Source organism: Panthera tigris, chromosome F2 (assembly GCF_018350195.1).
Source record: "Panthera tigris isolate Pti1 chromosome F2, P.tigris_Pti1_mat1.1, whole genome shotgun sequence".
In the NCBI taxonomy this organism is placed as follows: Eukaryota; Metazoa; Chordata; class Mammalia; order Carnivora; family Felidae; genus Panthera; species Panthera tigris.
The window spans coordinates 34868684-34895719 of NC_056676.1; the positions used below are offsets into that span (position 1 = coordinate 34868684).

General features: G+C 32.9%; 1 protein-coding gene across 5 annotated transcripts in view; it reads left to right on the forward strand.

Moving 5' to 3' along the window:
• The window catches only part of CNBD1 (cyclic nucleotide binding domain containing 1), a 460555-nt gene that overhangs the window by 196305 nt on the left and 237214 nt on the right, over positions 1-27036 (forward strand). For all 5 annotated transcript variants that reach the window (XR_006212925.1, XM_042973091.1, XM_015538490.2 and 2 more), the window contains one exon: positions 21201-21346. Coding sequence is in view for 4 of the 5 variants with exons in the window: in XM_042973091.1 (XP_042829025.1) it covers positions 21201-21346 (146 nt within the window). In the remaining variant the exon portion in view is untranslated. The remainder of the gene's footprint in view (positions 1-21200; positions 21347-27036) is intronic.

The following is a 27036-nucleotide window of genomic DNA, read 5'->3' on the forward strand; positions in this document are numbered from 1 at the left end:
AATGATATTAATGTAAAAAGCAGGGTTTTTTTTAACCTAAAGAAGTTGGGGTGAGGCAGATGGGCAGAATAATGTAACTATCAAAAATATGGTACAGAATGCATTTTTCTGACCTAATTTTCTCTTCTCTCCAATTAAGAACACCTGTACTTACTTGCACTTGCAGGGTTCACTATGTCTGAGCTTTCCATGCCATCGAATCCATACAATGTTTGTTCACTTCTTTAGATTATGAACTAACTCTTTCAACTGGATTGTCTTGTTAGATTCTACCCTTGCCTGTATGGTGGCAGTCTGATACCTACTTCTTTCTCTTTTACTGGTCTTAAATCTTGATCTTCATTGAATAACTACCATTTTTATCAGCCAGATAACACTTTTTACTCATTAACTACCACTTGATTCCACTTGATCTGTCTTCTTCCTGGGCTCATTACCACTTGTATTCCTGCCCACAAAACTGCAGCTCAAATAAAGTTTAACAAAGAGAATGCTATCTATATAGTTTCCTTCTCTCCTTTTGTGCAAGGTTGACTGTGGGAGATTCAGGAGAGAAGCATCAAAGGAAAAGACTTCAAAAGGGGAAGACTGGAGAAAGGTGCAAGGCCTTAGGCCATGTTTACACAGCTGAACGTGGCTGCAGCTCGTAAGGAATGCCTAGAGCCACTAACATTGTCCAGGGCCGGATCCTCCTTCATACCTGACCCTTCCTAGTGTTACAGAAACCAATTAACTCAAAATTCAACCTTGAAAAGCTAAACCATTAGATTGATTAACAAACTTGCTTAGCTGACTTTATGCATGTAGTCTTTAGCAATTATCCTAATAAAAAGAAACTTCATTCTGGAGCTGGGGCCTCATTCCGACTCGAGTATGAGGACCTTCACTTAACTGCACTTTGTGGATTCATCTTTTGCGATTCCGGCCATACTCCCTGCAACAATTGGCGTTTTCGGCAGGATAGGGGGCGGCAAACAGTATTAGAGAATACTTGGGTTTACAGTCGCAGAGGACCAAAGTGGAGCAGTAGGACATGTAAGTCCCCGCTTTGGGATAGTGAAGTATGGGAAACTCCCAGTCTCATGATCATGAAGCTTACTCTAAATTACTTCATACGTTATTGAGAAGTTCAGGAGTAAAAGTGAAGAGGGGAAATTTGATGAACTCTGGTACTTAAGAAACATTGTTATTGGTTTAACCCTTCTGAAAAAAAATCTTTTAAACCTTAAACAATGAAGATTAATTTTGAAAATGCTGAGACGTGCTCATCAAAATGGAGATATCATTTCTTTAAAAGTTTTGTCTTTATGCTCTTTAATTGAGATGACTTTACAGCCATTACAGTCTGACTCAGAACAAAATATAAGTTCACCTAAATTAAAAACTCATCAAGAAGAAGAAGATGAGTCGGATTTTACATCCGATAGTTTTGAGGATGAGTCTTTCTCTGAAGAAATCAAAACTACAGCACCAGAGGAAAATACCAGAATGACCTCCGCCACCACCCACAAATGATGATTAGAGCCAATTGTCTCTGGCTACTCTACCTCCAGATAGAGATTTTAAGGAATATTCCCAAGCAGCTGCCAAAACTCCTTTTGTTTTGGGAACTTTCCTGTCTTCTCTGACGCAACATAGACTGCCTAATTCCACTGTAATCTTTAGCAATTATCCTAACAAAAAGAAACTTCATTCTGGAGTCGGGCCTCATTCCTATTCGAGTATGAGGACCTTCACTTAACTGCACTTTGCTTGCGGACTCATCTTTTGCAACTCTGGCCATACTCCCTGCAACAGTTGACCTAATGGTATACAGATATCATTTGCTATTTAGAAAGCAGCCACATATAAAATTTAAAGAATTAAAAAAAAATTGTTCCTTTCTTTTTTTTCCCCAAAACTGTTTGTGCAGATTCTGTGGCGAGAACTAATAAGACCCATTTTTTGTCTCTTTTATAAAGACCATCACAGTTTTGTAGGCAGTGTATATAGTTCCCATTTGTGTCTAGTGAGAACTTAGATCAAAAGGGATACATGCTTACCCACCAAAAAGCTGGATGAAATACAAAGAAAAGTATAAATGGAGTATAGATAGAAGGATGAAAAAATCAAGCAGCAAGGTGGAGTGATGTATTGTTGAGGATTGTATATGTGTGTGGATGACGGGAAATAATTTCATAGCCAGAAACATATTAACAAGCGAAGTATGAAAGATAACTGATACTGTGGATGAGAACATACATATTAAAGACCAGAAGGGAAAAAGTTTTCAAATTTAATTTTATCTGTGAATAATCACTGCTGGATCTTTCTTATGCGGGGCCTTTTTTTTTTTTTTCCGGCAAGCTGTGGGGAACTAAGAAGTGATTAAAAACTTAAGCGGGGCTATTCAAAACACACACGAAATAACTACTATTATTTTTCCCAAAGAAGACATCCAGATGGCTAACATGCACATGAAGAGATGCTCAACATCACTCATCATCAGGGAAATAGAAATCAAAACCACAATGAGATACTTCACAATTGTCAGAATGGCTAAAATTAACAACACAAAAAACAACAGGTGTTGGTGGGAATGGGGAGAAAGGAGAACCCTCTCGTAATGTTGGTCAGAATGCAAACTGATGTAGCTACTCTGGAGAACATTATGGAGGTTCCTCAAAAAATTAAAAATAGAACTACCCTACAATCCAGAAATTGCACTATTAGGAATTTAACAAAAGGATACAGAAATACAGATTTGAAGGGGTACATGCACCCCAATGTTTATAGCTATCGACAATAGCCAAAGTATGGAAAGAGACCAAATGTCCCATCAACAGATGAACATTTGGATAAAGAAGAAGTGGTTTACGTATACAATGGGATATTTTTCAACCATTAAAAAGAATGAAATCTTGCCATTTTCAATGACGTGGATGGAATTAGAATGTATTATGTTAAGTGAAATAAGTCAATCAAAGAAAGACAAATACCATATTATTTCACTCATATGTGGAAATTAAGGAAAAAAAACCTATAAGCATATGGGAAGGGAGAGAAAAGAGAAGAGGGGGAACAAACTACAAGAGACTCTTAATAATAGAGAACAAACTGAGGGTTGATGGAAGGAGGTCAGTGGGAGATGGGCGAGATGGGTAGTGGGTATTAAGGAGGACACTTGTGATGAGCACTGGGTGTTGCATGTAAGTGATGAATCACTGAATTCTACTCCTGAAACCAATATTGCACTTTAACTAAATAAAATTTAAGTTAAAAAAGAAAGAACTATTTTGCAGTTGAAGAAATGTTAAAAGAAGTATGAACTTTTTTTTTTATTTTATTATCTACTAAACTTTCAACCTGTATGCTCAGGTGTTCATTTATTAAGCTTACACAAATCATCACAAAAATTCATGTTTAATTTCCTTACATCTAGCATGGGCTAAGAAAGAAAGTAATCCCAAGCTTCTTTAAATTCTTAAAGCTTGATTTGGTAGTGTGTGGAAGGGCTTATATATTTATTATAATTCTTGAAAACAAAATGCTGGGTTTTTTTTCTAAAAGATAGCTGATGTGGTTAGCACCCATTACTAAAATGTTCTCTAGAATTAATTGACAATAGACTGATACATATTTTTATTTTAAAATTGCATAGTACTTGATATGAATGTGATAATAGTCATCATCTTTGAGAGCCTACTCTGTACTGGGTAGCTTTTCAAGATGCTTTACGTGTGTTAACGTAGTTAATCATTTTCTGACATGTTTTCTTTATTGGCTTTATTTTACAGAAAATGAAACTGAGGCATAGAGAGGTGTAATTAAGTGCTCAAAGTTATCCTTTTCATAAGTGTGAAGCTGAGACTTAGATTTGGGAAGTCTGACTCTAGAACTCATTAGCTTAATATGCTGTGGTGTAACAGAACATATATTTTTGTTATTGAGGCTTTAATCTGTTTCAATCTGTAGTTATAGCTTTTCAGTTATCTTTTTTTCAGTGATACTTAAAAATGTACCTGGAGACAGGTCTCAGATTAAGAGAAGGTGCAAATTTAAGGTGGGAGTAACCAAAAATCTCAATAATTAGAGATTATTGCCCTTATTTGGGGCAATAATAATTAAGGTAACATACATTTGGGGCAATATTTTGAAAAAATCAAAATTAATGTAAAATACCATGATGAACAAAATAGAAAATTTTTAATTGGATCATTGTTTTTCTTTGTTTTATGACCTGAATTTCTTTGTTCAGTGAGGAGTACTGTCATTTCCCATCAGCCTACTGTTTCTAAATAACCAGGCAGTTGGGTCCCTGCTAGGTGGATTTATGAACGTTGACAATGGTGTGTTAACTGATTTTGCAATGCAGGATTTTATATCCACTCATGTTTTTTGTTGTTGTAGAGCCTTTTATTAACATTTTCCACTTAGCTCAAATTATGGGAGGGTATTTTAGTATGAATATATAGAGGGCATGTATGTTTTTCTTTTTCCTCAGGTTCCAGTATAGTTTCATGTGGCATTGCTAGATGAATAGAGTGTGGTTTACTGATCCAAAAAATATGATTGTGTATCTTTATTACAATCCTTTAGTTTTCAGTTATTCAAATATCAAGCCCAGTAGTAACTTTTAATTAAATCATGCTTGCATTGAATGCAAGAATTATGTCAGTTTGTTAAATCAGATTAAAATTGATTTTTTCATAATTCATACTAGGAATATTTCCTAACTTTTAGCTTAAGTTAATAATTGTAATACAAGATACTTATGACAGATATTTTATTTATTCTTATTTATGGGTTCTTGGGTTATGAAAAATCAAGATAACTATACACAGTCATTTGGATAAAATTCTTACTAAAAAATGTTGTTTATTCTTCCTAGAATGGCAGGACAGGGAAGAAAATGATATATAGAACCAGGCTTAAATTGTGTCTGATACTATCACTATTATTTGAAATCAGAGGCTCCTTATGTTCTTTAACTAGATAATGGGAAAATACCAACTATTTAAATTTACAGTGTTGTTGTTAAGGTTAAATGAGGCAATATAAGTAAAAGTGCTTTAGAAATGTTAAAATACAATTCAAACGTTAATTACTTTTATTATTATATGTATTCATTTTTTCTTGGATGGAATAGAGAAAACTAAAGAGGTATAAAGTGGAAGTAAAGTGTAAAAAGGAACTTTAAGAAGTAATCATCAGGGTCTAAATTGTACTAGTGTGTCTCATTCTGCCATTTCCTAAGAATAGATTCCTGTTAGGACAATGGTTTCATTCCTAAGAAACTTCACAATGTTGAAAATTATTTTATGAAATGATAGTTTAAATGAAGGAAAAAGATAGAAGATAGAGAATTTTATCCTCAAAATAATTGTTATTTTCCTGTAAGAATTAAAATACTGAAAAGATTTTTACAGTACAATTGCAGAGTTCTAAATTCTACACATCATTGAATGAATCTAGCGCTGATAATGATTATCAGCATCTGAAGAATAGTGGCTTTTCTTTTCCTAAAACCACTGACATAGAGATTAACACAGTGCTTATCATTTTTATCATGCATTTTTATGGTAAATAAAACATGAGGCACTCAGTTTTTTTCCTATCCAGGAGTCCTAGATTCCTATTTTAATCACATTGTAAGCAGTAACTATGAGATAAATGCAATTCATCTTTAATTAATGTATCATATTATAGTAAAATATAAATAATTTTATATAAATTAAATTATAAAATATTGTACTGTACTAGAATTTTATTTTTATAAAACAATCAGTTTTTTAATATAGAAAGAAGAGAGCTATGGGGATAATTTGAACAAATAGAAGGCTTGGCATGATTTTGAGTAGTTGAAGAAGGTATATAGAGATGATAAAATAATGTAGTAATGATAGACATTAAAGTAAAATTCACTTGCTTTAAGTAAATTGATAGTCCTGAAGCTTGAAAACAATTTGGGTAATTTATTAGTAAGTAGAAATGACTTAAGGAAAGAGTAAAATATTTCATTTTTCAATAAATTTATTGAGTATCTTTTAAACACCAAGCCCTGTTCATCATACAGAACCTAATATAGACACTGCCTTCATTTTGCTTATATTGTAATAGAAGACAACCAACAATAACAAAAAAGAAAATACATGAGGAATCAGAAAGTGATTAGTGTTATGGAGAAAGATTAGGGAATTACAGATTTTGGTAGGAATAGAGGTATCTAGAAGTTCTCAGAGGAAGTCTCACTGAGAAGTTGGCATTTGAGCAAAAACATGAAGTGAGGGAACACACAGTGCAGATATCTTGAGAGGGAACTTTTGGAGCAGAAGAAATAAGAAATGCAAAAACCCTAAGGTGGAGGTTTGTTTGGTGTGTTTGAAGGGTAGCAAAGAGACCAATGTGACAAAATTGGAATGAATAAGTGAAGAGCTTTAGAAGATGTGGGTAGACTGATAATTTGATCCATTGTAAAAACTTGGGCTTTTTACAAAGAGGAAATCTAGAGACAAAAGTCGAATTACATTTTTAAAGGCTCCTTTTGGCTGCAATATTAAGTAAGCATGTAAATAGGGAGAACATTTAATAGATTATTACATTAATACAAGAGAAAATGAGGATTGGATCAGACTGGTAACAGTCGAAGGATAAGAAGTGGTCGTATTTTCTTGACCCTTCAAAATATCTCCAGAACACACAAGGATTTCACAAAACCTAAGGGCAGAGAGTCACTTTGATGGCAGTAGATAACTGGAAGCAAGGTCTTGAGCATTTCTAGAGAAGCTAATCGAATCTCTGAATAATTAGTTTCCATAAAGCAGAAAGATTTAAAGACTTCAGTAAAATAATTAATGCTCTAGACTTTGAATTTCCTTACTGTGCTTCCCTGTCTATACCCTTCTATACACTCCCCCCACCCCCCCCGGAAATGTGAGGCATCCTCTTATCAACTTAGGACATCTTCCCTTATCTCTTTGATATTTTGGTATTATTTTTATATTCCTATTTAAAAAATTACTTTAAATAGGGGAGGATGATTAACACAATAATGTCTGGATTTTATATCAAAAGCATCTATTGTTTTTTTAAAAAGCTGTTTTATTGAATTACCCATTAACACACAACAAACCACATGTCTAAAGTGTACAATTTTGGGCTCCTGGGTGGCTCAGTTAGTTAAGAGACTGACTCTTGGTTTTGGCTCAGGTCATGATCTCATATGGTTCCTGAGACTGAGCCCCACGTTGGGCTCCATGCTCACATAGCGGATTCTCCCTCCCCCTCTCTCTCTGCCCCTCCCCTGCTTGTGCTTGCACTCTCTTTCTCTCTCAGAAACAATAAATAAACACTAAAAAAATAAAGTGTACAATTTGATACATTTGGCAAAGATACATACATCTCTGAAACCATTATTGTGATCAAGACAGTTTGTAATATATGGATAAAACCTTTCAAGGTTTCCTTGTTCACTTTTATAATTTCAAGCTTAATGTTTTAAAATTAGATATATGACCATGCAAATTATCTCTTTCTTCTTGGGTGACAATTAGTAAGCAGTTTTCATCTTTTAAGAAATCTATCCATTTCATCCAGTTGTGGAATTTATTGACATAAAGTTGCTCATGATATTCACTTGTTATTCTTAGTACCCAAATAATCTATAGAGATGTCATATCTATCATTCTTGGTGTTCGCAATTTGTATCTTCACTATTTTATTCTTGCTCAATACGGCTAGAGGTTTATCAAAGTTATTGATCTCAAGGAACCACCTTTTGATTTCATTATTTCATTGATTTTTCTCCCCTCCTGCATCTTGGTTTGTACTCTAATCCTTAATACACCTTTTCTTCTGCTTGTTTTGGATTTAAGTTCTTTTTTTAGTTTTATGTTTGTTTGTTTTGTTTTTTAAGGTGGAAGCTGAGGTCGCTGGTCTAACCATTTCTTTCTAATATCGGCATTTAGTGGTATGTTTCTAACTGCTACTTAGGCTACATCCCACAAATTTTAATATATATGAATTTTTATTTTCATTTGGTTCAAAATACCTTCTAATTCTCCTTAAGGTTTCTTTTTTGATCTATGGGTTATTTAGAAATCTGTTATTTAGTTTGCAAATATATTTAGGAATATTTCAGAGAACTTTCTGTTATTGATATCTAATTCAATTCTGTTGTGCTCTGAGGATATACATTTCATGATATGATTCCTTGTAAATATACTGAAACATGTTTCGTGATACATAATATTATCTATTTTGATAAATGTTTTATGTACAGTTGAAAATGATGTATATTCTGCTCTCATTTGGGGGGTAATGTTCCATAATTATCAGTTAGATCAAGTTGTTCAAGGCCATAGCTTTATTTTCTGTATTTTTATATTAATTTTTGAAAGAGGGTTGTTGAAATCTGTGACTATAATTGTATATTTCATGTTTATCCTTGAAGCTCTAATTGTATTTGCTTCTTTGCATGCTTGGTAATATTTGATTGCATATCAGACTTTGTGATTATTTTAACTCCTTGGATGCTCAATATTTTTATATTATTATAAATAATTTTGACCTTTGTTCCAGGATTAGCTGAGTTTATTAGATTTTGATTTTAGGTTTTGTTAGCCAGAATCAGTATAGCATTTAATCTAGGGTTATTTTTCCCCGATATTAAAGCAAAACCTTCATGAGTACTTTATCCCATGTTCTGTGAATGACAAGGTTTCCACTCTGCCTTTCGGAAAAAGAACCTATTTCCAGAGGCTGTTGTGGTTGAGCTCCATATATTGTTTCCTCTGATATTTTCAGGTGGTTCAATTTCCAGCCTATTATAATTTATTCACATGCGAGCAGTGATAATACTAAAGACTCAACAAGTACTCTTCGCAAAATTTTGGAGCTGTCTTTCATACTTTCTGCATTTTTCTCCTCTACAATAATTTTCTCTGTGGACTCACCTCCTTAACCTCTCCTGACTCTTAGATATGTCTTTTCAATTCTGAGAGACTGGGTTTCCTCTCTTCATGCTGCAGCATAGAAATTTTCTTTCTTTTCTGTACACTAGGAAAATTACATGTCTTACCTTTGTTTGTATCTTGTTTCCAGGGAACACGATTTTTCTCTGCCTGATATTTAATGTCTATAAACCATTATTTTATACTTGTATTCTAATTTTTTAGTTGTTTCAGGCAAGAAAGCAAATCAAGTCTCTGCTAATTTATTTTTCCCAGAATCAGATGCCTACAAGCATTTCTTTTAGTTCATTTTTTTTTCCTCTAGTGATTTGGAATAGTTATCTACTTGATGTGATCACTTGGCATATCTCACTTTCCAAATCTAAAACTAAACTCTTGTTCATCCCACTAAACTTGCCTCTTCTGAAGCCTTTTCCATCTCATTAAATTCCACCACCATACTTATAATTTCATAAGTCAGGAACCTGGTGGTCTTCCATGATTTTTTTTTCTTTCTCTTTAACTACTAAATCTAATTAAGAAGTAAAAATACTTCCTTACCAGCTCCATTCCATGCCCTAGTCTTAGCCATCACTCTCTCACCATATCCACTTCAAGCCCTTACAAAGTTAAAAAGCAAAAACAAAAACAAACAAACAAAAAACAAAAACAAAAACAAAAAAGTCAGCAATGACAAAAGAGATTCTTAAAAAGTGTATAAAACTGTTGGGAAACATTTGGAGGGATATTTTCTCATGTGGCTCATGAACTGCCTTTGAAGGCCTTTCCCCAAAGAGGGGTTCCAAATAATGGCTCCAACACCGGTAGCTTTATTGGAACTAAGGATGTAACTGCTTTGAGGGACAAATGTTCATTTAGATTTCTATAACCTGTCAGGTTTGTTTTATTAAAAGATAATACTCGCAAAAATAAATAAATTAATTAATTAAATAAAATAAAACTTTTGAAAAAAAAGCAAATAAAAATCTGTTCTTTGAATCATATGTTATTCAGTGGTCTACAATACAATTTTCCTATTTTAAATTTATTTTAAATTTAATTATTATTTTAAATTTACTCTTGAATTCCTACTCTTATTTTAAATTTATTTTAATTAATTAATAATAAATACATAAATAAATATTTAAAATGTAATATATAGTATACCTTAGCTAACATATTTCATATGTCATAGCACTAAATTTAGGTCAAATATTTTTAGGCATCCCAGAAGAAAATAGAAATTCTAATTATCATCAGTTTAAAAACATCTATTCAAGTGTCAAATTTTTCTTGCTGAGAAGCAAATACTGAAGTACATGAATGACAACATTATGCAACATTTTAATTTTCTTTTTACTCAGTGCATAATGGATTTTCTCTATATTGTCATTTTCTTGTCAATTTTCTAAAAAAGCAACATTTTTATATTTAAAAATTAAAATATTTATATAGCCATATTTCACTATATATCAACAGATACACATCTATATATCAAAGATATGTATCTGTATATATCATGGATATATAGATTTAGATTAGTATCTGTAGATTTCAATATCTATATCAATGTCTATCTACAGATAAATATCTCTATCTTCAGTTTCATAGAAATGTGATGTTCAAAATATCCATAGATATTCAAATACAAATATGTAAATGTTTTTATTACATATATGTCTGCAACTCTATCCTTTCACCCATCCATCCATCTGATACATATGACTATTAGTGGCTTTGCTAAACATATATTTCCCCTCAAATTATGGAAAAGTTAGAACTAACGTATTAAATTTAAGTTTGTAGATTTTCATGGTCCTACCATTAGATGAGAATAGAATATATCTTGAAGGTATGCTCTTAAAGAGAGGAATAACAGGATATTTCTTATATTTAATTTTTCCTGGTTAGCATTTTGACAGTAACTGAAATATAGTCAGAAATTCAAGACAGTAAACATAACAGATTATTTTGGACTGGAAATTTTCAAATTGGCATAACCAGTTGGCCATCTAGACAAAGGAAGTGTCTCTAGTCATGATATCAATAATACTGGTGATACTAGCTTTACTCCTGTGGAAAGATGAATGGACTGACAATGAATTGTACCGTATGTTGTTAGTCCCATTAAATTCACTTAACGTATTCCAAACTGATTTTAAGAACTTGACCTACTAGATGGAATTTTTCATATATAATCTGTAATATCCTTCTACTTGATTTTAATTCATTATCTTACAATATTCTAATCCATTGTCTGCAGCTAGACAAAACTTTCAAAAATGCAAATATGTCAGTTATTCTTCTTTATAAAGCCCTTGGATGACTTTACCTTTCCTTCTGATAAGGTCTAAAATTCTTCACAGGAATTCTTTACATGCCCTCTAGGATTTCACCCTGCCTGTCTTTTTAGCATCACTTTATGTCCAATTTTCTCATTGCCATCTCTGCTCCAACCACTCTGGGCTTTCTTCATTAATCTTGAATACTTGACTCTGGACCTTTGGACAAGCAATACATGTTCAACACTGTTACCTTCCTTTTCTTCATTTCCCAGGTTATCCTTCGGGTGTCAGTTTACACATCATCATTTCCGGGAAATATTTTCTGACAACTCTAGACTAGATATGTCTCACTATTACTTTCCATAGAATACAGTGCTGTACACTTTCACAGACATAAGTTGTATTTAATGTCTGACTTTCTTTTGTTTTAATTTTTTAAAGTTTTTATTTACTTATTTTTGAGAAAGAGAGAGAGAGAGAGAGAGAGAGAGAGAGAGAGAGCTGGGGAAGGAACAGAGAGAGAGGGACAGAGAGAGAATCCCAAACAATGCAGTGCAGACCTGATGCAGGGCTCGAACTCACAAACCATGCGATCATGACCTGAGCTGAAACCGAGTCAGATGCTTAACTGACTGAGCCACCCAGGCACCTCTGACTTTCTTTTTGAATTTAAGTTTGTGTGAGGCTAGGAGCATATTTGTCTTTATATTATGTATGCCAAATAGTAGAATAATTATTTATTTATAATAATACCTGAAATTAACCATTGCACAAAACTATTTGTTGAATAAACAAATGAATGAGTGAATGGCCAGACAGTAGAGGCATTTTTTTTTTTAGCTGAACTCAAAAATCCAAAATGTAGGTAGATGCTGTTGCTTGCCTTCTGAATATGACGTGTAGTTATTTCGTTCCTTTGAGCATAGAAAAGAGAAATAGGGTGATTAAGTTAAGAATAATTAAGATTCCCAACAAAATTGCCTGTCAGTTTCTTTTACAGAAAAATCTGTCTCATCAATTTTGTGCCTTGGAAGCAGCCATTTCAAATGTCTAAGCATAAAAAATATAGAAAACCTTAAATAAAAGTTGTAAGCATCTGTATAATTCAGTAATCCATGAATATTTTGTTTACTGCTGCTAAGTGTGTTAAGAGAGCAAGATACAGGCAACTTCTGAAGTACATTGATCCTTGAACAATGTAGGGTTTAGGAACACCAGACCCCTCCACCCCACCCCCACCCCATGAAATTTAAAATCCATGTATAACTTTTGACTCTGTAAAAACTTAAACTACTAATAGCTTACAGTTGATGAGAAGCTTTACCGACAACATCAGCAGTCTATTAACATGTATTTTGTGTGTTCTATGTATTTATATACTATATTCTTATAAGAAACTAAGCTAGAGGAAAGAAAATGTTATTAAGAAATCCATAAGGAAGAGGAAATTAATTTACAGTGCTGTACTGTAAAAAATCTGCATGTGAGTGGACCCACACAGTTCGAACTCGTGTTGAGAGTCAACTGTATTTTGGAGACCTTACTTATGCTCTTTTTTTATGTGGCTATTGCTAAGCACTCATGTCTTATGGGCTGAGTTTGTGAAAGATTCTAGGGGAAGTGCTCTTTGATGAACTTCTTTTCCTGAGGATTCTCAAAATTCTCAAGTTTGGTGTTAGAATCATGAATACACAGAAAGTTAAGCTATTTGAAACTTGTTTTATGATGCCTTCACTCTTTTTACAGAAATTCTAGTTGGCAGCCTTGTTTATTATTTTCTTCAATCATGTCCTTGTAAAATGAAGGGAAATCTGCAATTCTATTCTGATGGTACAATATGTTTTTTAATTTCTTCCCTTCCATAAGGAAAAAGCACATCTATCCTCCCCCCAAAACAAGGAGAAAGTTGGCATTTAAAAAAATTATCTATTTTCTAACCATAAAAGGTTTTTTTAAAGCTTGAGGAGTTAAAGTTGCTGTCAGTGATCTTTCAATTTTCAACTGTGTGTATAAGAATAGCAAAGAGAACCCAAATCATGCTGTGATTCTGATGTCTGCACTCCATATGAATGACCAACTCAATTTCTGGAAAAACTGATAATAATCAACGTTTGTCATATGAATTTGGATGATCAAATAAAATCAGTTGTTATTCTGTTCACTCATCCTTGACTGATTAGGCAATTCAAATGAGAAGTCAGACAGAAAGTGATGTGCATATTAATGATTAATGATTCATGAAAAATTTCAAGTACACACTGGATTCCAGAAAAATAATTTTATAGTGAATTACTTGAAAAAATACAGGGAAAGTGGATAAATAAATGACATGAGGAGGGTTGCTTTTTAAAACCCTTTTTAATAATTTTGTAAGTGTCATAAATGCTGCTTCAAAAACTATTAAGGAGGCCCAAAGGTATGCATGTGTGTATCCTTTAATTAAGGTGATCTTTTTAGCTGGATTTTTCTATCCCACTAATCTCTGGCTCACAAAACATTTGATAAAATGGTCTGTACCTTCTAAAGCCCAGAGATTTTAGCTGTGCAATTTTTGAAAATGTTCATATATCCTCACACATAAGGGCCTTGAATTTTGGCAAGTTTTGGGGATCTTTGAGGAACTCATGTGGCTGGCATACAGGGAATATGTTCTAGGGGCAAATATAACCAAATGTAACATATTCCCAGGTATTTTGCGCTCAGCCAATGATTTACTGTGCCATTTCTACCACTTTTTCCCCAGTTGTAAATCTGAGGCAATTCCTCCATAGACTCTGATTCAAGCTCATGATTTACTTTTCTCTGTGTTTCTGACTTCATGTGCTTTTTTTTTTTTAAACTTACCTTTCACTCCAGGTTCAAAGCCTTCTGTTTTTAATCAACCTTGACTAATACTATTTTCTTCTTATTGTTTCTTTTGCTTAACTCAGAGGTAGATTTACCTTGAAAGTAATGAAGCTTAAACTTTAGATCTGTCATTTGATTTGCCTGGGTCCCATCCAAGACCCTGAGAGAAGCCCTAGAAATGTAATCACTTGCTCATAGTTTCTGCAAAATGTGCATAAGTAAGATATTTTGACTGTGATCACTTTTTTTCCCCTTTGCCAGTGAATTTCCTTTACTTATATTTTACTTTCATGGCACCTGGCATTGGAGTGGCTTCAGCCCTTTTGGGGATTCAGTTTATGGAAAATTACGTGAGAGATATATTTGTTTGGTCTGGTGAGATATAATTTTTGATTCTTAGTCACTGCTACATATTCAAGTTATTGCTAGTTATGCATGGGTGGAAATGGGTATCAGAAACAACCCTACCACACAGAGTGGACTCAACAGCATTTTGATGTTAATAAACAGAAACAGAGCTCTTATCACCATATATAACCATTCCATAGCAACCTAGTACCAGGAACATGTGGGCCATGGACTGGCACATACTTTAGAATATATGGAGAGAATTGAATCTGTGGAAAAGCTTTTCAAATCTTATATTTCACAGATGAAAGAAATGTGGATATGGATTTTCCAAAATTTGATAGGAATCCTGAAAACTTATTTATTAATAATCAGTTATGAAGCTAAAAGAAGTATTTCTAAATTATTAAGAATAATTTTAAAAATTCTACCAACCAAGCTCAAGCAAAGACTCTATTCTGTCAATAAAAAATAATATAAAATTGTTGCCATGCAAGGAAGTGAAAATATATAAGAAATGCAGGAGAAATTTTATAAAAATAAATATAATAGATGTTGTTAGGCCACTAATTAGTAAAAGTACTATAACATTTTTCTGGATCTGGGATTTTTAAAAACCATCCAGCTTTTAAAAATTATAATTTTTAGTTTCTTCTCTTTCTAAATAACTACAAATGACTCTTGACTATACAGGTTTAAACTGTGCAGTCTACTGAAACATAGATTTTTTTTTTGATAAATACAGCATAGCACTGTAAATATATTTTTTCTTCTTTGTAATTTTCATAATAATGTTTTTTTCTAGTTTAGTATAAGAATACAGCATATAATACACACAACATACAAAATATGTGTTAATCAACCATTTATGCTTAATCAGTAGTTTCTCATCAATAGTAGGCTATTTAGTATATAAGTTTTGAAGGAGTTAAAAGTTTTAAGTAGATTTTTGACTGTGTGGGAGGGTTGGTGCCCATAACTCCTGCATTGTTTAAAGGTTAGCTGTATTCCCATGTGTACCAAGTTTTTAATTTGTAAATTTGTGTTCTTTTTTATTTATGTGTCTGACTCAACAAAACCTGGAATAGCTCCTGCCCTAACTCAGTTACCCTAATACTGAAAATAAATGAAAATCACTAGAACTTAGTATGGTGGCTAAGTGTTTGGGGATCTAGGATCCAGAGTGAAAATGTCTGCGATAAAATCCTGGCTCTACTATTTATTATCCATATGACCTTGGGCAAATTATTTAACATGTCTAAGACTTAACTTTCTCATTTTAGAAGGAAGTTATTGAACCAGAACATGTAATTCCTTGTAATTATATGATAAATAAAATAAAATATAGTGGGAAATCAACTAATTAAAATGATAGAATATCCATGTTGAAAGGAAGCTTGCATTTCGTATAATTTTCCATCAGTGCTTGGATTTTTCGCAGCTCCTTCAGGTGTACCTTGTTGGTACATGTAGAAACTATACCTTGTGTGGAAACTGACCTGTTTTCCCATTCCTTAAACTAATATAGTTATACTTTTTTTTTTAAGTTAGCTTTTATTGACTTTATTTATGGGCACTCTATGTAAAATTTAGGTTGAACAAACTGCTCTGTTTTTGAATACTACTGCTCTTGTACAATCCTTTTATAAAAGAATCACATAGTAGTATTAGTGAAAATACTAAAACTTGAAACAAGTGATAATCTATTCTCCATCTGACCTGATTTCTTTATATAGAAATGATAAGATGTTATTTAAAAGAAAACAAAACTGACCACAGCATATTCTGCCTTCTAGATCAGAAATTAAGCATTCAGTGAAAATAGGAAATTAACAAGAAACAACCAGAGAAACATAAGCGTCCCCAAATTCTCCAGAGGATTATTAAGTTTCCAACGGACATGAGACTGAGCCTCCTGTTGATTTCTATTTAGTTGGTTATTTTAAACCATTTTTGAAAGAAAGTGTGAACCCCAACAAGCAGGAGGACTTTGTGGCCGTGTGTTTGTGGGTGTGTGTGTGTGTCCACAAGGATATATCTATTTTATTGTTTTTAATATTTTTAATTTACCTTTTAATTAGAAAAAACAGACCTCTTTATAACCTCTATTCATAATTGCCAGACAGAATAATCTTAATCCCTCTTTAATTTGACAGTTTTTCAAATTTGTGGATCAGCTCTATCACAAAATATCTTTTTTTCCAATTAAAAATTGATTGTTTGTGACAGGACCTTTTCTTTGATGCTTTTAAATCATTGAGAAGTAAAAAAATTAAAAAGCATCTCTTATATTTACTTTCATTTTGAGAGACCTTCATGGGCCTTCTGGTAACCCTTCATAAATGAAGTCTTGCAATCAGAATTACTTCTGGGTTTCTTTGTTTGTCTCTCTTTTCTATTTGACTACAGAAGAATAGGAAGCTATCTTAACAGAATTTCTAATACCTAGGTAGTCAGATAATTCTTCAAATTAAACAGCTTAGGTATTTTAAATTAGTGTAAACAAATAAATAATTAACAGAGAGATTATGCAATTCTTTTGCCAAGCTATACTCAGCAATTTAGAATGATAGCTTAATGAATGAAATGATACAGACTTGATAATTATTATTTCAGGTATGGCCTAGTGTATGTTATCTTGTTTTAACGGGAAAGGAAACCAGGTGATGGCAATAGCTGAAGAGATAAATTGACACTTTAAATCAGTTATGTAAAGGAAACAATCTTTAAGAAGGCAGTAATTTCTGAATCATTAAGTTATGGTTCATAAAACTGAATGTCCGCAGTGACTATTTTAATTATGGTATTTTTCGATTGTAAAATCAGATCATTAAGATTCAGTTATAATCTTGCCCCAAGAGTATTTCTGATATATTTTCAATTATACAATGTATGCCTTAATAATTTGTCACCAACATTGTAGGTTTATCTTTCTACATAAGATTTAGCATTATATCTCTGATTCTGTAATAACCTAGATGATATCTTCTTGAAAAGATGCAGTCAAATACTTTAACTATTTCTCTGTTATTGACTACTTATTCTCAATTTTTAATGTATTACCTAAAGCCATTATGTGAACCTTTCTACATATAGTATTTGACTCTGTTTTAAATGAGAAAATTTTGTACTTTTCTCATTCATTTATTTTGAGTGTCTAGAATTATTCTATTTAAATTTAGTTTTTGTGTGTGTGTTTGTGTGTAGTGTGTGTTAACAGCATGCTTTGTTCATCCCTCAGCAATTTTTAGTATTTCAGCTTCATTTTTATTATTATTAGCTATGTGTCCTTAAGGAAATTAACTTCTTTGATTCTCAATTTAAATATTGTTTCTTATAACATATTCCACCATTGTATTATCCCCTTTCTTGTACTTGACTGTTCTGATTTACTCTTGTTTTATTGGCAAACATCCTACCCAAGCTTAATGGCTGTGTTTAAGTGTTTTGTAATATAACTTGATTATATTTCTTTGGTGAAATTATCAGTGCATGCAGACCAACTGTTCCTCTAGCCACTGCCAGAAGGACGCAGTCAATCACTGCGTGTATGTGCACCACTTCTTGGGGAAAAGAATTGTGAGTGGAGTAACTCCGGAAGACTATATATTTTTACTCAAGAGTCTTTAAGTTCTTGAAGAAAAACCATATAAATCAGCCAGCATGGGAAACTAAACTTTGTGTATCCTCAACATTTAAGTTAATTGGAGCTTGTATCAGAAGAGATGTAATATTGTTATGAGGAAAATGTAAGGATTTTGTTTTGTTTTGTTTTGTTTTGCTTTAACTCTTTAAACTAGTAGATTGGGGACTGTTAGATTACATCAGTTTTAGAAAAATGCAGAAGCCCCATTTCACTTGCACACCTGAGTAAATGTGAGTGAAGTCATAGAGGCTTTAAGAGATTCATAACTAGTATCCCATTACCCCAGAGATACTCACTGAAGTGATTGAACTCTCCTCTTACCACAAGAAATGGGAAGAATTAGATGAAATAGAAAAAGTCAACAGGTTTAAAAGAGCCTAAAAAAATCTAGATCATGTGTATCTACAACTGGAAACATTTAGGAATTCAGAGGATGCCAACATGGATGCCAATGGCTATACATGATAGTTTCAGTTAATCAGATGCCAGTGCACCTAGGTACCCATCATCAGAAGCCAGCTACGCAACTTGTCACAACTCTATAATCTCTTATGTTTGATATAATCACCTGGAGAAAAAGGAGTAAAAAGAAAATCCTGAAATTATTTTGTTTCCAACTGATATACTTCCAAATACGTGGAGTATACTAACATTTTGCTTTTTGTAATCAGCTGCATTTAGGACTAGAAGTAGACATAGAGGTGACTAAATGAAAATTCAAGGGAATAACATTTTCTTTCACACTGTTGTATGTGGTTGTATGATAACTCATAATGATAATAATGATAACAATGACACTATTAATTAAAAAAACACCAACTCCTTACTACTAATAATAGTTTGGGCATTATAGTTTTCCAAACATCTCTCAATGTGTGAATTTTTCTTTCTTGTTAATCCAATTTCTTTACCAACAGCTTTTGTATATTCAGCGTAGGCCAGAAAGCTGTGGTAAGGAAGGAGTGGGTATAATGCATGTAAAAATGTTCCTGACAAATAGTAAAGGTAGAAACTGAGAGGGAATTGAGAAATTGAGAAATTGAGAAGCCCACTTTTTAGACCTGAATGTCTTGATTTATCATCCTGAGGATGGTAAACACATGCTTGTATGTTAGAATCAGTTGAAAAGTTTCAAGGGGATTCAGAACAATGGACGGTGCTGATCATTTGTCAGGGTTTCTGATCTGTCTCCAGTATCTTCTACATACCAGTAACCAAATCAAAGTTTCTGCTCTAGACATTGTTTTTAAGTCCTTGATTATTTCTTCTCCCTGTGCCTGCCTTTCTCTTAATGTAGGCTAGCTACCTTAAGTTCTGAAAGAATAGGCTTGGTTGAGAAGGCAAAGCTTTTTTTTTTTCTTTTTTTTTTTTAGTAAAGAGAGAAAGAGAGAGACAGCATGGGTGGGAGAGGGTCAGAGAGAGATGGAGACACAGAATCGTAAACAGGCTCCAGGCTCTGAGCACAGAGCCCCATGTGGGGCTTGAAGTCACAAGCCTTGAGATCATGACCTGAGCCAAAGTTGGACACTTAACAGACTGAGCCACCCAGGTGCCCCAAGAAGGCAAAGCTTCTAAGAAGATCTTTGGCACAGGTTAAGTGCCTATATGTAATTAAGAAAACTTAATAGACCTTTGATATCAAGTCTCTTTCAATTTTTAAATTTTTTTAATGTTTATTTTTGTAAGAGAGAGACAGAGTGTGAGTGGGAGAGGGGCAGAGAGAGACACACACACACACACAGAATCTGAAGCAGGCTCCAGGCTCTGAGCTCTCAGCACAGAACCCAACACAAGGCTTAAAATCAGGAACCATGATATCATGACCTGAGCTGAAGTCAAACACATAACCGACTGAGCCACCCAGGCACCCCTCAATTTTTTGTTGTTGTTGCTCCTGCATGGGAGCAAGAAACACTTGGCTTTTATAATCATGCCCTGCATTTCTGGATCTTCTATATTGCTTTTTATTTATGCTTGAAAACTGGCCAATTTTAGCCAGCTAATAAGACATTGCAACAAAGAAGTAACTTTGAGCAAACAAAACAGTAACTTCCGGGCTCTTTCCAACTACTTTCTGTGAGACAGCTGGTTTCTGAGGCACTTGGTATGCCTTCCAAATTATTTCAAGCAACTAATATAGCAATCGTTTTGCCTTTTTTTTGGCCTGTGATATTAATGCTATTTTTAATGCTAATATTTATTACTGCATCTGAAATACACACTTTTATCTAGGATGTTAACTAGGAAGCCAGTTTTCTCAAGAATATGTCTTAAGACTAACTACTACACTACACTAGTATTTTTCCAACTTTTTTACTACAACCTACAACAAAAAACACAATATATATTATCATCCAGTAAAATGCACACACAAACACATGCATATCAGGAGGCTCAACTGGACATCACATCTAAATTGGAACTGTTTCTGGCAAATTTGAGTTTATCCAAAATTCCATTACCAAACTGATTTTTCACAATAGAGTTTTTTAAACTGCTTGAAAAATACTGAGCACTTAGCAGTAGGATGATAGGTGAGTCTCTTGAGAACTTAGGATAACATTAATTTTGTATCTTTATTATGGTATTATATTTAATAAAGAGGGAGTTTAATGATTGAAGCAAATAAATATCATCCATCAAATGATGAGTGTGTTTTATTTAAAATTACATATGCATTTTTCAGTTAAAGTATTTATCAAATGTTAAATTGCAGCATCATTTGCTCTAACTTTCATAGTACTTGGAAAGGATCAAAAGTATACAATGGGTAAAAAAAAATCAATCTTTTTACTATATCAAAGATGTTTTAATTATTATGACAACTAATAAGAAAAGATACAATCTTACTATTAAGGCACTGAGTTGTCTATAAAAAGAAGGTAAAGGCATTATGTAGTTTCCTGAAGTTTAAACTTTCATGGCTGAAACTTATGCATCTTAGTGTTGCAAGGAGAGTAAATTCTGAAGTTGATTACCAAGACAAAATAGAATATCTTCATAGGTATCCTTAAGCAAGCCTTAAATAAAAAAAAACACACACAAATTTGAAAACTCAAAAATCAAGAATTTTTTTTGGTTTGTTTCTTTGTGTTTAAGCTGCATTTTCTCAATTTGCAATCTTTTTGTTGTTGTTACTTTCAGGCCCATTTACAGGACATTGCATGAACACAGAACTGTGTGGAAGATGCTGAAAACAATTCCAGATTTGACCTCTCAGCTAACTGATGAGCATCTGAAAACACTTAGTAGGAGTGTCATTTCTGAAACCTGGGTAAAAGGCAGCACAGGTAACAGACTAATCTGGAGGGAAATTTGGCAACATAAAATGTATGTCACTATTTTGAATTCTCTGTACTATTCATATTTTCACTTGATATGTTAAAAGTGTACCGTTTCGGTGTATTGTGTTTATAGTTGTAAATAGTGAAATGAATAACATTCCACATTTTAGTACATGTTTTAAAGATATACGCTAGTATTTTCTCCACCTTGAGTATGCATCAGAATCACCCAGAGGACTCATATTGCTGTGTTCAGTTCTAAAGTTTCCAGTTTGGTAGGTTTGGGATGGAGCTTAATTGTCTTTTCAGTAATATTGCAGGTGGTAGTGCTAGTATGGGGACCATACTTTGAAAACCACTCATTGATATACACATTTGATTACAATCTCTCATTTATTTTCAGTTATGACAGTAAATGGCCATGGCAATTATTTGACTTATCCAGATACTGACCCAGATATTGGGCAAAAAGAACTCTCCGGACAGATTTTGGTTTCCCAATTTTAAATTTCTAGTCCCTTTATCAAGGATTTATTGGACGCATTAATAAAAGTATTTTATATTTTGATTTTTGAGGGGTATACAAATGTACACACACACAAAGTCACATACGCATCTAACCCAACAGAGTTCAGCACCATTTTCTGCATTTGTCAAATACCTATTAGAAAAGAAGAATTAAGTTTATTTAATACATTCTTTGTGTCAGGAGATATCCCTTACTTATTCCTCATAGGAACAAATAAAAGAAATTATTATTATTCTCTCTGGTTGAGGACCATAAGGCACAAAATATCATGCAGAATATTTCTGATTAAAATTAAATTTCAAACATACTGTAGCCTTAATGCTAACCTCATTCTCTGTCCATTATGCCACTGTTTTTATACAGAGTCTCTTCTGGGATCATGGCATTTAAAATCTAACTGTTTAATTTTGGAGAACATGTGTCTATTGAAATATGTTATATGTGTATTGACATGTTTCAAGAGTTTTCCCCCAATGGCCATCTCTCATAATTAGTTTCATTTAATCTGACATCAAGCAGCGAAAATTAAATCATAGGAGTTTTGCAAAGGATAAAATGATTTTGAAAGGCAAGAAAGAACATTCAAAATTGCTTTGCATTAGCTTGAGGACAGTAATTTGAAAATTAATTTGTTTTACCCTAAATCCCTGAAATTATATTTGTTATGGTAAAAAAAAGATATGGAAACAACCTAGATGTTTTCCAATAGAAGACAGATTGCATTATGATACATCTTTTCTATGGAATAGAAGACTACATTATGATACATGTTTCCAATGAAATCCTAGGCAGTTGTTAGGAAGAATGATCTCTGTATATGTACACATGAAAACTTACTAAACGTATTGACAACAGTGGATACAAATAGAATAATTGTGGAATTATATAAATAATATGATCATATTTTCACATATTTATGAAAAACTTGAAGTTATAGATATGTAAACATCTGTATATATACATATATAAAAACTCATAATAAAAAATACGTAGAAGTAGATCCAGAAAGCACTCCAAAAATAGGCATTTTAAAAATCATTACCATGGTGGAGGGGAGAATTGAGGGAGTGAAAGGAAACAAGTTTTCTTTTATATATATATTTGCATTGAATTTTTCACAATAAGTCTATATTCTTGTGTTAATGTTTGTAACTACATATTTGTTTTTTTCAAAAGTTTTTAAAATTACAGCTGGAAACAATAACTATTCTGATGGTTCTTATAACTTGGGTGATTGATTATTAAAATGTGAACTTCCATTCCTTGACAAACACTTATCAACTTAATTTGATCTTTTATATTTAATGAGGTTTTTCAATTCATATTTCAATAGAGCTTTTTGAAACACTTTATTAAAAAATGTATAAGTCTTTGTCTTTACATATATCTGTATCAAAATCCTTCTCTTGAGTTTTTAAGACATCTGATTCTGACAGCCAGTTCTGTTTCACTATGAAAGCAGTCAATTCATTAAATATCTGACCTTTGTAAATCTCTTCCTTCATCCAACTTTAAAAAAGGTGCAACAAAGTGTCTTTCTCACTCCCTTTTCTTTATTCATGTATGTCTTTCACCCCCTCTGCTCTTATTTAAAGTGTTCCTCCTAGTAGCTCCTTGTCACCAGGCTGCTGACTTCAATCTGTGGCTGAGGCTTTGGTTTCTCGCCTGCAATTCCACACAGCTGTTTGCTCTTCTGTTCTCTTCTGGAAGGTTCTTTGGAGCTTTGTTATTTAAAGCCGCTTCCTAAACTCACCATTTACTCACTCATCTTCTCATTCAGTTTTCTTAAACAATAAAATATTAACAGGGATAACAATATTATTTAAGTACTGATTTTAAGTACTGAATAATACATATATGTCTCTAGTGTAAGTGAAATGGAACTAAAACATAATTACTATGAGATTACTTATTACTTATTTACTATATTAATATTACTATATCTAGATATTACCTATATTACTGTAATAAAAATTATATAAACTATACACTAGGTATAATAATCTTTATGCCATATATATCTATATATATCTATATATGTACATATATCTATATCTATATTTATATCTATATCTATATCTATATCTATATCTATATCTATATCTATATATGTTACTTAATTCAAGTAACTTCAAGAGTTTTCCGTTGGATCCCTTATATTATGGCCTGAGCAGCAGGCATTTTTATGATTGGCAACCTAAAGCTCACGAAAGCTGAGAAAATTAGCTTACTTGAGAATTCAATTTAGTGGCTAACATGGAATTAGATCCTAGATCAAAATTTTATTACTATCTACAATTATATTAACATTGATACATTTCCATGAAATAATTATTATAAGGGATTTTTTCTTTTATATCTGTATCATCTTTACTGTTTTCTTTTTGAAGTCAGTTAAGTCTTAACAGTGTTATTTCTCTTTTATTTCTTTCACTTTATTTTATTTTATTTCCACCTTTTATGAGGTTATTTCAAAAACACCATAGTTCTTCACTTAAATAAACTTTTGTATTTGTTTTTAATGATAAAAAATATTTTTATATTACTAAATTTTAACATTTTTTTAGCCTGCATAGACTTTCTTTTCTGTTGTGATTTAAATTTCATACAACATATAAAAACACAGTAATGGGGCACCTGGGTGGCTCAGTCAGTTAAGCATCCCACTTCAGCTGAGGTCACAGTCTCACAGTTCATGAGTTCAAGCCCTGCATCAGGTTCTCTACTGTCAGCACAGAGCTCACTTGGGATCCTGTCCCTGTCTTGCTCTGCCCTTCCCTCACTTATGTGCACATTCTCTCTCTCAAAAGTAAATAAAAAACTTAAAAAATAAATTAAAAATAAATTAATTAAAAACTAAAAACACAGTAGCTAATTCTCATAGAAAATTTAGTGGGCATCTTTTCCATAAGTAAATTGACCATAATTCAAATAATATGCTCTTACAATAGAAATAGGTAAATATTTAGTTCTACCATAAAGATTAAGAGTCTCTTAAAGGCAAACATGGTCTTGAAGAACATGCATTGATCCTAAAGTATGGATGTGCTTTCACTGCAACTAAGGAGTTCCCTATGATTCATGAAGTTTTGTCCTTGAAATCTGGCCAGAAATTTTTTTCAGTATTTATCTGCATTCTGAGGACCCAGTTCCATTTCTGTCTTTCCCCATCCAAGAGATGGTTGTGAGAAAATTAATACAACAGAAACAAAAAAGCCCTTCAATCACATGGCAATACCGAAGACCCTTTACCTTGATATTTATTTCTCTAATATTGCCATTGATTCTTACTTTCTTAAACAGTGAAACTTATAACAAGAGATAATGTTAAAAGTATTCAACACCTGGGGTGCCTGGGTGGCTCAGTCAGTTGAACCTCCGACTTCCGCTCAGGTCATGATCTCGTGGTTTGTGAGTTTGAGCCCCGCGTCGGGCTCTGTGCTGACCGCTCAGAGCCTGGAGCCAGCTTCGGATTTTGCATCTCCCTCTCTCTCTACCCCTCACCCACTCGCATTCTGTCTCCGTCTCTCTCAAAAATAAATAAACATTAGAAAAAAAAAGTATTCAACATCTGATCAGAAATCAGAACAGGTGCTACCTAAGCACAATAAATACCTACTCTGAACAGTTGGTACAGGAGTATTAGTAAGCAATACCAGCCATATGTGCATAATTTCCTCCATTTCTGTTATTGGAATATTTTCAACTAATAAGAAACTACTTTTTTTTTGCTTTATATAATTGCACTACTCAGTATCTAGAAATTGATAGTTTTTTTAACCTATCTGATTTTATTTAGATAATAGTCAGAATAGAACTAATATTTTTCAACCTCTCTAGGCTAATTTTTGGATTGGCATATTTCAGAAGAGATGACAGCATTGCCAAATTATGGGGAGTTGTTTTTAAATAAAGTTTTTTATGTACTTTTGTTATATGTGCAAAAACCCCAATGTGGTATTGTGCTAAATGCTTAGGAAGGAAAACGGCATAGAACTGGCTTCCATTTCATATAATAATATAAACATAAATAAGTAAATTTATGTTTATATTATTGATAACTGTATATTATTTAACAACATGTATTGTGTGTTTGATATGTGCTAGTGACTGTCACTGGAACTTATTTTCTAATGTGGGAAAAAAGAAAATAAATATAAAATTAACACATAATATAACTTCAGGAAATACAGTCTATGAAAAAAAATAAAGCACAGGATTAGAGAAGGGCTAGAAATTGGAAAAAATTAAAAATTTTTTTGATGTTTGTTCATTTTTGGAAGACAGAGAGAGACAGAGCACAAGCAGGGGTGGAGCGGAGAAAGAGGGGGACACAGAATCTGAAGCAGGCTCCAGTCTGAGCTGTCAGCACAGAGTCTGAGTCAGGGCTTGAACTCACGAGCCAGGAGATCATGACCTGAGCCTCAGTCGGACGGTCAACTGACTGAGCCACCCAGGTGCCACGGAAAAAAAATTTTTAATGATGATAATAATTACATATTTTATTTTATTTTTTTATTTAAAAATTTTTAAGTTTTTATTTTAATTCCAGTTAGTTGACATACAGAGTTACATTCAACAATTCCATAATTGTGATTCAATAATTCCTAACATCACCTAGTGCTTATTACAAAAGTGCACTCCTTAATCCCCATCACCATTTAAAAACCCATCCTCCCACCTACCTACCCTCTCTAAACCATCAGTTTGTTCTCTATAGTTAAGAGTCTGTTTCTTGGTATGTCTCTCTCTCTTTTTTTTCCTTTGCTCATTTGTTTTGTTTCTTAAATTCCATTATGAGTGATATCATATGGTATTTGTCTTTCTCTGACTGACTTATCTCATGTAGTATTATACTTTCAAGCTCTATCCATATTGTTCCAAATGACAAGATTTCATCTTTTTATGGATGAATAATATTCCATTGTGTATATATGCTAATCTTCTTTATTCATCTATAACTGGATGGTTAGGTTGGTTTCATAGTTTGGCTATTGCAAATAATGCTGCAATAAACATAGGAGTTCTTGTATCTCTTTGGATTAATGCAATTAATAGTGCAATTACTAGATCATAGGGTAGTTCTACTTTAATTTTTTGAGGAACTTCCATACACTGTTTTCCACGGTGGCTATACCAGTCTCCTTCCTACCAACAGTGGAAGATT